Raw genomic sequence first — 10905 nt, forward strand, 5'->3', positions numbered from 1 at the left:
TCGGATATCTTAAAAAAAGAAAGTTTAAAATGACAACTTATTTTGATGAGTTGAAGTAATGCAAAACATATGTTGTCATGACTTATTGATCATGTAATTTTTACTGTAAAATCATAGATACTATTTGGTTGCCTTAATTTTGCTTGAATGGGTCACCTGTTTTCTTTTCTGTCAGCATATTTGCAATGATGCATGATTTCTTTAAATATTTGTTACACAAATTCTTAAAGGGTGTGACCTTCCGATTGGCCAGTGCCTTACAGTTTTTTTTTATTGGTCACTCATTTGAAAAAAAATATTTGAGAGTTGTGATAACATTATCGCTGAGCACGCTCAAAGGCATTACTGTGTAGATCATCTGTATAGAAATGAAGGCTGCAGTCACCGTGTTCTTTGCTTTGAGTCTCTTTAGACTGAACTTCAGTCTCAGAAGACACTTTCTTGTGACCAGGAAAATGACCTGGATAGATGCACAGGAATACTGCAGGACGCACTATGATGACCTGTCCACCGTCAATAAAAAAGAGGCACAACTGCTCTCTAATCTTACAGATGTCACATATCAAATGAACTGGATTGGACTGCACATAAGCCCTAACAACCCAAAAGAATGGATTTGGTCTGAAGGTCAGGTGGAAGCAATTGACAACTGGGATAGCGGACAACCGGATCTTGATCCTGAAGAGTGTGGCGGGCTAAACCAATCCACTTCTAAACTGCATGATATTCCATGCACTCAGATGCTATCATTTTACTGTATGGAGGTCGTCAGCCCAGTGTTGGTGCGTCAGAACAAGACGTGGGATGAAGCCCTGGACTACTGCAGACAAAAATACACTGATCTGGCAAGTCTAAGTTCTGAGACGCTTATGGCTGAGGCGATATATAAAACCAAATCATCCCAGACAGCTTATGTGTGGACTGGCCTTCGCTTTATGGCTGGTCATTGGTTCTGGGTCAGTGGTGATAATCTTCAATATAAAGCCTGGTCTGCGGAGGGGGAGCTCCAGTGTCCTGCCGGAAATCTGCGCTGTGGAGCTCTAGATAGTAAAGAGAAGGTTTGGAAACCCACAGACTGCGAGGAAAGAAATCATTTTCTCTGCTTTAAGAAGCAATGAAAGCATTTAAAAAAAAAAAAAGCATTTAAAATTCTGATATGTAAACTTTCACATGCAGCTTGTTATATATGAATTCAATCTTCCATTTCATTCTGTTAAAATATATTTATGTTCATATACTGTTAACATTTTTATAGCATTAGAGTACATTTTTAATAATTGGTTAAATTAAATCCTTTCTGGTTGAAGAGACATACATGGTTTAGTTTATATTTACAATGGTTTATGGTTTAAATAATGGTTTCATTTAGCATAAAATAGGCATATATATATATATATATATATATATAATATATATATATATATATATATATATATATATATATATATATATATATATATATATATATATATATATATATATATATATATATATATATGCATAGATATATCTCAAAATAATGGCATAATCATTGTTTTATAAATATGAGTTTAATAGTGAAGGTACTTTTTTTTGCATTTTAACAATGGTTAATTTGATTCCTACTTGAGCAAATGTACTGTTTTTAATGTATGCGTTATGTAAGAAATTATGATACTCCTGATGTCCTGGTTTTATGATCACTTGGTGTGAGATTATATTTGAGATTATCGTTCATATCAAGAAGAACTATTTGAAAAGGTGTATGCTCATCTAAACTCTGTGATTTTGTTCAGATTAAATAAAGCTTAACTTTCAACAATATTTAAAAAAAATAAAGACTACACATTAGTCATCTCAATTGCTTTCTCTGTTTTGTGTTTCAGAAGTCATAATGCAAAATACATAAATGTAGACAACTGTTCAGTATCATAAACATCTCTCTGCTCAACATATAATTGAAAAAGAATGACAAAAATCAAAGTGAGACAGAATAAGCACATTAGTATTAGAAGCTCTTAGATGCACATCAAAAAATCTTTAGTGCACAAAAAATTGACTTTGTTCAAAGGTGAACATGCTGCAAAATGAATCAAATATGGTATCACAGACAATCAGATATAATAATGTGTCATCAAAAAATTAAAACGCTGTCATCATTAAAGGTGCAATAGTTGATTCTCTACAGAAACATTTTTGTGTTATGCTGGTTGAAAGTCTCCTCACATCCTAATATCAATCCGTTAAGCAGTCTAATTTTTTTTTATAAATATAAATATATATAGTCTGAGGAAAGAGTAGGACCATAAAATGTTCATTCAATAATTGAATTAGGTCCGACTGAAACGATACCACTTGTTCCCTGTCAGTCAACACATGTTTGCATACCACTGCACAGCCTGTTCACGCAGACATCATATGTCATCAGCGTGCTTCATGTACGCTGTGCAGACAGAGCAAGAATGGCAGGCAAACAGCAACAACCTAACTTTCGTTCTCAACCAAAAACAAGTGGCAAGTAGCCTATCTATATTTCAGTCCTATCTACTGCTGACTTTGCCCTATACAGATGTAACATCCCCCATTTCCTGCTCACCCTGCTCTGTATGGGCCTCAAACCCGGGTCTCCAGTTGGGGAGGCGGGCACTCTAACAAGGAAGCTCAAAGGCCGCAGTCTCAAGCGTCAGTCGCTAGAGCGTCTCATTAGATCCGGGGAGTGAGGTTTTACCTGCACAGCTCTCACTACATGGCCTCCTTTACACTCACCTCCCTAAACCTCACTCCCATTCAGGTCACGGCACCAATGTAACCCCTCAGGTTAAGGTGAATGACACATGATGTAATCCAATAACGTTGTCTCTGGTCGTCTCGCTTCTGGTCTGTGCGCGTTCATGTGTTTTGGAGGAGGCATGGCTTTGAACGCCGATTTGCAGGGAGGGTGGGATGCTTTCAATGCTAGCAGGCTTAAGTTAGCATTTCCCAGATCACCTATTGCACCTTTAACTCACCCTCATGTTGTTCCCAAACATGTGTGATCTTTCTTCTGTGGACCATAGAAGAATATATTTTGAAGAATGTTTAAAGGGATAGTGTACCCAAAAATCAAAATTGGCCCATGATTTACTCTCAAGACATGTACTGTATATATGACTTTCTTCTTTCAGACGAATACAATCGGAAATGTATTAAATAATGTCCTGGCTCTTCCAAGCTTCATAATGGCAGTAAATTGAGGATTAGATTTGAAGCCCAGAAAAGTGCATCTATCCATCATAAAATATATTCACAAGACTCCGGGGGGTTAATAAAGACCTTCTGAAGTGATATGTTTGTGTAAGAAAAATATCCATATTTAAAACTTTAAAAACTAAAATAACTAGCTTCCGACAGACCTACACAAGTTGACTTATGCCAAAAAGTAACCCTTGATACGATGTAGGAGTAAAAAAAATAGGGCTGTTTTGTTTTGCTCCATCCTCTGCGCTTCCGCATTCGTCAATTCATCATGCATCGGGTCAAGGGTTACTCTTTTGTGGATATATTTTATGATGGATGGATGCACTTTTTTGGGCTTTAAATCTAATCATCTGCCATTATAAGGCTTGGAAGAGCCAGGACATTATTTAATACATCATTAATTGTACTTGTCTTAAATAAGAAAGTCATATACACCTAGGATGGCTTGAATGGGAGTAAATTATGGGGTAATTTTCATTTTTGGGTGAACTATCCCTTTAAACTTTGTTTTTTTTTTAATCCACACAATGAAAGTCTGTGGGGTCCAAAGCAACATTCAACCTTGTATTTCTCTCATTGTATATCATTGTATTTTTCAAAATATCTTCTTCAGTCATACAGCTTTAGTATGACATGAGGGTGTGTAAATAATACAGCTTATGAGATATAACTTTTATTTAATTGTACATTGATTATAGATTATATTTAATTATACAGTAATCACAAGTCATCCTGTGAATTCTTACACTAACTCACTGTAGACCCACTTCAAAATGGGCAAGCAATTAAGATCTCTTAGTCATGTACAATTTTTTTTTTGTTTTTGCATAAATGCATGCTCTGTTTTTCTGTTTCAGCAGATTTGCTTTTTGTAGATTTCTTTAAATATTTGTTACACAAATGATGATAAGGTAGGTTTAAACTACTAAAAGTGTATTTTGGGGATTAATCCCAAATACTCAGGTTTCATTTGCTGGTAAACTACATTTATCACATACTATGATGTTTGAGGCAAAAGCTTTACGCTAAAAAGTAACCTACACTAACTTGTTTAAAATAAATACTAGCTGCCTTGTTTCTTCAACCATGTGCAAATGCAAAAACTGCAAATTCAAAGTAGGCACTGTGACAGCTCTGGTGTACATTACAAAAATAAGTTTTTGTACATTTGTATTTGTAAAATTTGTGATTAAGTACAATATAAAAAATAAAGTTGAGTTAACTTAAAAAAATAAGGCAAAATATCGCATTCAATTTTTTAAGTTAACTCAACTAACTCGCTCCAGTTACATTCAACTTAAAAATTGTTGTTCATCTAATGAGTAGCAGGTGGTCTTTTGAACTTAAAACTTCTTGTCAAGACAATCAAAGAATGTTTAACAATGCCATCTCCATTTTTTCATTTTCAAAGTACATGACACAAACATCATTTGCCTCTTAAAACTAGAGGCACACAGTTTAGTTACCCATTTCACCCAGGCAAATAAGTTGCAAAAGTTGCAATGAGAAGAACATATAGTGTAATGCCTCAACAAATGTCTCCTGTCAACACAAATCTCAAACATGGTGATGATCAAAAATGATTTAAAATTGTAATTAGGTAAAAATATGAACATATGATATGATGCATATGCTTGAGAATCTAAGTAAGGTCAACAAAAAAAAAACGTTCTAACAAATGTAACAATAGCTTGAACAAAGATTATATGGGATAAGTCGGTTTATTATCTTGAACGAACTAAACAAGAATGCTCCTAATATGTTACTTACAAAAGTTTATTTGTTGACCTTACTTAGATTCTCAAGTATTTGTCCAAAACTTCTCCAAATGTTGCCCCAACTATCCAAATTAAGTTATCTGAACAAACAATTTTACATTCAACAATGTTGTGCCAGTTCCCAGCATGCATTGCAGCTTGAACATTTTTTTAATGTGGTAACAATTGTTGCTTTGCATTTTTACTGCATTACAATTTTTTCTCATCACCATGTTTGAGATTTGTGTTGACATGAGACATGTGTTGAGGTGTTAAGCTAAATGTTCTTCTCATTGCAACTTTTGAAACTTATTTACCTAGGTGAAATTGTGGGTGAAGTGTAAACTGTGTGCCTTTAAGAGGCAAATGCATGTTGTGTAGTTAACTTTAAAAAAATCAAACATGGAAATGAAAAAAACTTGATTGTAGCTGCTTGCACTACTAAACATTGTTTAGTTGCCTTGACAATAAGTTCAAAAGACTACCTGCTACTCTTTCACAAACAAAAGTTTTTAAGTTGACTAACTGGAGCTAATTATTTGAGTTAACTTGAAAAATTGAGTGCAATAGGTTGCTTTCTTTTTTCAAGATGGCTCAACTTTTTTTTTTTGTCTTGACAAGAAGTTAGTTGAGTTAACTTAAAAAGTGGAATGGGATAAGTTGCCTTATTATTTTAAGTTAGCTCAACTATTTTTCTCAAATGCTAGGCGTTATTGAGTTTTTGGTATTTTACAGTGTCATTGTTACATATGTTACATTAGCATAGTAATAACAGTAAATTATTTATAACCCTACTAATCCTAATCATATTTAGCAACTAACTCAATCAAACCCTATCCAACCCTTACCCTAATATTGTTAATTAATATTACTCAGTACTTAAACATTTAGTTTTAAAATTCACATTAAAATTCACATAATTTACATTAAAACTAAAAATAAAAAATGTCATACACTGTAAAAAATGTCAGGCCTCTCCAATTAAACATTTTCTAGTGACTGGTCACATCTACAATTTTCAGTTGGCAAATTGAATTTCTGTGAATTGATACAATTTTATTCACAGAAATTCAATTTGCCAACTAAAAAATTTAGATGTGACCAGTCACTAGAAAATGTCAAATTGGAGACCTGAAATTTTTTACAGTGTACATTTATAAACCAAGTGGTTATGTGACCTTGGACCATAAAACCATCATAAGGGTAAATTTTTTTAAATTAAGATTTATACATCATTAAAGCTGAAAAGCTGAAATAAGCTTTCGATCGATGTTTGGTTTGTTAGGATAGGACAATATTTGGCCGAGATACAAAATCTGGAATCTGAGGGTGCAAAAAAATCTAAATATTGAGAAAATCACCTTTAAAGTTGTCCAAATGAAATCCTTAGCAATGCATATTAAAGGAACACTTCACTTTTTTTTTTACAAGTCCCCTAGAGTTAAATAGTTGAGTTTCACCATTTTTGAATCCATTCAGCCAATCTTTGTATCTGGCGGTAGCACTTTTAGCATAGCTTAGCATACATCATTGATTCTGATCAGTCCATTAGCATCTCATTAAAAGAATGACCAAAGACACTTTCAATATTTTTCCTATTAATTAATTAAAAATTAATTACAATTTTCTACACCTATATGGCTAGGAACTACTTTCTCATTCCTGCGTAATAGTCGCGGATCTTCGTGGCAGTACCATGGCTGCAGCAGCGCAATGATATTACAGCGCCTGAAAGTAGCCCCCAGCTAGGTAACTTTCAATGTGACCGGCACTAAGTTCGTATAGTTGCAGAGAAAGTTTCAGGCTTGCAGCCGACAAATTGTGTTGTGGATTTACCTGTGTGATTAGCCATGGTTCTGTGTGTTGTAAAGGGCTGTGATAGTAAGTCGAAGGTGTATACTACCACCATGTTTCACAGAATACCAACGAATCATTGCGCCGCTGCAGCCATGGTACGGCCGCGAAGATCCGCGACTATTACACAGGAATGAGAAAGTAGTTCCTAGCCATATAGGTGTAGAAAATTGCAACATTTTCATTTTCAGTTTGTCTTAGCACACGATGTAACTGTAGAAGAGTCAAGTTTTAAATAGGAAAAATATTGAAAGTGTCTTTGGTCATTTTTTGAATGAGATGCTAATGGACTGATCAGAATCAATGATGTATGCTAAGCAGGGCCGTGCAGAGAGTTCTTCAGGGGCAGGGGCTCAGATGTAAAAAAGGGGCATATATATATATATATATATATATATATATATAAAAATATTTATATATATATATATATATATATATATATATATATATATATATATATATATATATATATATATATATATATATATATATATATATATATATATATATATATATATATATATATATATATATATATATATATATATATATATATATATATATCCTTATGCTCATCAAGCCTGCATTTATTTAATCAAAAATACAGAAAAAACAGTAGCCTAATATTGTGAAATATTATTACATTATGTTCTTTTTAACTTTTTATTAATCAAAGAATCTTGAAAAGAGTATCACAGTTTCCATCATTGACATTAAATCCTCATATTAGAATGATTTCTGAATGATCATGTGACACTGAGTAATGAGTAATGATGCTGAAAATCCAGCTGTGATCACAGGAATAAATTATATTTTTAATTATTTTAAAATAGAAAACCATTATTTTAGTAATATTTCACAATATTGCTATTTTTTAGCAAATTGATGCAGGCTTGATGAACATAAGAGACTTATAATGCTGCATAATATTCAAAAATGGTAAGTTAATATAATAAAGTCCTTTCACGTCACCATTTCTCCAGCCTACACTTCATATAATAGGCCTGTAGGTGCCGGCGGCACTTGGGTTTTGTTAACTTTGATAGTTTCATGAAATAGTAAACGGTGTATCAATATACATAAATACAAGTGAATTTAACACTACTTACCATTAATGCGACTTTTGCTGCTGTGGTTTTGTGCAGGGATTTGTTTGTTGTCAGTTAAAATCCATTTAGTTAGTGATGGAATTTAAAATATGACACAAACCACAGGAAATCGTTCCACAAACGTTAGTTCGTCTGTCCATGTAATTTTCAACCGATTTATGAATAAGAACAGAAAATTACCGCTTCACTTTACATCGCCCAATGGAATTTGAACTTGCTTTGCCAGATCACGATTGGTTGGTGTAACATATGACAAACGGGCATTGGTGAATTGTGTAATACTTATATAATATATAGATTTGTAATTAAATCAACACATTAGCTCTGATTATGGATGAAAAAAAAAATATTGGTTTACTTTTTTCCCGTAAGGCCACACACTCTCTGAAAGGACCATATTTAGCTCGAGAGCCGTTTCCGAGCAGTGGAAAATCAGCTGTCAATCAAAACGCACGCAACCCATAGCAACGCGTTATGGCAACGCCTCAACAGAAATTGTCCGACTTTTGAGCCGTTCGTTATTATAATCACATTTATTTAGTTTTATTGACCACGATATTATCATTGATATTTGTCTGAGAAGGGCACTTTTGATTCATTTTGAAAAAGGGCAGGGGCTCGAGCACCCAAAGCCCCCCCCCTCTGCACGTGCCTGATGCTAAGATATGCTAAAAGTGCTACCGCCAGATACAAAGATCGGGAATGGATTCAAAAATGGAAAAACTCAACTATTTAACTCTAAGGGAGTTGTAAAATGAGCCTATTTTCAAAAAAAGTGGAGTGTTCCTTTAATACTAATAATACATTTGTATATACTGTATTTACAGTAGAAAATCTTCATGGAACATGATCTTTACTTAATATCCAAATGATTTTAACTCATACCGATAATTTTGACCCATATAATGTATTGTTGGCTATTGCCACAAATATTGCCACACTTATGACTGTGGTGCAGGGTCACATATAGGCTTGTAATTTGTCATTTGTTTTGTAAAGTGCGTTTTTCTTCTGTATATTGTAGCCTATATGCTTACTGCTGCAACAGTTTATTTAAACATTATAAAATAATGCAAAATAATGAATCTCATCATGTAACCTGTGTAGCTGAAGATAGGCATGAAGAAATTATAGATCGTAGTATAGGCTGACATGGAGGAAGAAAATCAATGGTCTTTGGTAAGTATCATAAATGATCTATGTTATGCATACATTATAATATGTCCAGCTGTCCACATGTATAGTCACCTGAAAATATGACTAATTTTCCTCAGTGATGTTTAAGATTTGACATTTAAGGCTGGAATAGACCGTGTTCTTTCTGCTCTCCTCTCTCTGCTCACTCTCTGAGTTCTCTGTTCTTGTGTTGTCTTCGGGGAACTGTAGCATTGTGTAGTTAACTTCTGAACTCTCTTGAACCTGTGAGGGGAAAAAACAAAACAAATATAAATGCATGAAGGTTATAGCTGAGTACAAAATGAATGAAACACATGAGATATTATAACATACAAGATCACTACAGGCATCAGACGCTGGTGAGTTTGGTTGAGAAGGGACAGCCAGAGAATGAAACCGTCTCTCATGTGCTGCAAGAATCAAGAAGGGGATCAAATAAAACAATGGTAAAGAAAAACAAGACTGGATTTCTAATACTGATTGAATGATAAGCCACTGCTGAGCTCTCTCTCTTTCAAAATAATAATGATAATAATTTCATCATATATTGCTTTAATAGCATAAGTAACAAAATTAAAATGTACTTTACCAGCACACAGTTCAGATTTTCTTCTCCTCAGCCGTTCGCATAGAATTATGTTCACCACTCCACTGAAGATCAAAATCAGAATATTGCCGACAAACACCACTTGGAAGAGTGTTGTACATTCTGAATTGCCCAAAATAAATAAATAAAAATGTTGTTGTTTTGTGGTATGCACGGGAATAAATGTATACATGAGATGGATCTAATTATCAGTCAGAAATGAGCAAATAGCCTTATACTAATTCTAATAAAAACATAGAATACTGGACTTTGCTATTTTTTCTTTTTCTGTTTCCTGGATGGATTGTTTATAGTTTAGTTTAGTTTATTTGCACAATATAAAATATATAATAAAATACAATCCATATACTGTGCAGGCAGAGGCAGAAAACCTGTAAGGGCTTATTAAAGCCTCCACCTAAACAACAAAGAAATATATTCTATGTATTCTTATTCCTGTATGTGTGATTATTCTAAATTGTGGGTTTTTAATGCCTTACATTAAAATGTAATTTATGGAGATTCATTGAAACTGTAATAATTTGCAGTTTGCAAGTGGAGATAATTTAGAAACGTTACCTGTCATTTTGACACCTAGAAGAGAGACATAAAATAGTACGTTTAAATGTCAAGAAACACGTTTTTTAACGTGTTTACTAAACATGTAGAATTTAGTAAATATCCACTGACCTTGGGTAAGAGAACTTGAGTGTCGGGCAGCGGGAACTCGTCACACAGTCAGTGCTCTAAAGAGAGAGTTTGAGCGGTGCTTTATATAGGACATCATTTACTGTGCATCAGTGTAGCTCAAGGAGAGCAAAGTGCACAGGTGTGGGTTTGCTCTGAATTGAAGAGAAATACTTGAGAGAAATTTTAAGGACAACATTTAATCATAATATTTTCTAAGCCCTGTCTGTGAAACCAGCCCTAAATATTTCATTATATTGTTTGAGTTCAAAAAATGTATTTCTTAATGTGGAAATGATCCACATTATGCTAATGAAATCCAAGCATGTGTATTTGAAATAATTACATGTGCAATTTGTGCATTTAGGGTAAAATATAAAGCGTGCTTTTCTTCATAATTTAAACCAACATAAAATCAATTTTGAAATCAATAAGTTTATATGTAAATTAAGAGGTCTGTGCAAACTCTTGTAAAATGTCTTTAGAGATTAAACATTTAGACCGGGGGCCAGTTGAATAA

The 10905-nt window shown here is 33.6% G+C and overlaps 1 protein-coding gene across 1 annotated transcript; it reads left to right on the top strand.

The window, feature by feature from the left end:
• Positions 1-368: 368 nt before the first annotated feature.
• Positions 369-1118, top strand: LOC307118404 (macrophage mannose receptor 1-like; the record flags this gene model as incomplete). Its single annotated transcript, XM_079804013.1, has 1 exon — positions 369-1118. The coding sequence occupies one exon, from the start codon at positions 369-371 to the stop codon at positions 1116-1118; it is 750 nt and encodes a 249-aa protein (XP_079660139.1).
• Positions 1119-10905: the final 9787 nt, after the last annotated feature.

The sequence above is a fragment of the Gobio gobio genome (genome assembly GCF_949357685.1).
Source record: "Gobio gobio genome assembly, chromosome: 2".
Classification (NCBI taxonomy): Eukaryota; Metazoa; Chordata; class Actinopteri; order Cypriniformes; family Gobionidae; genus Gobio; species Gobio gobio.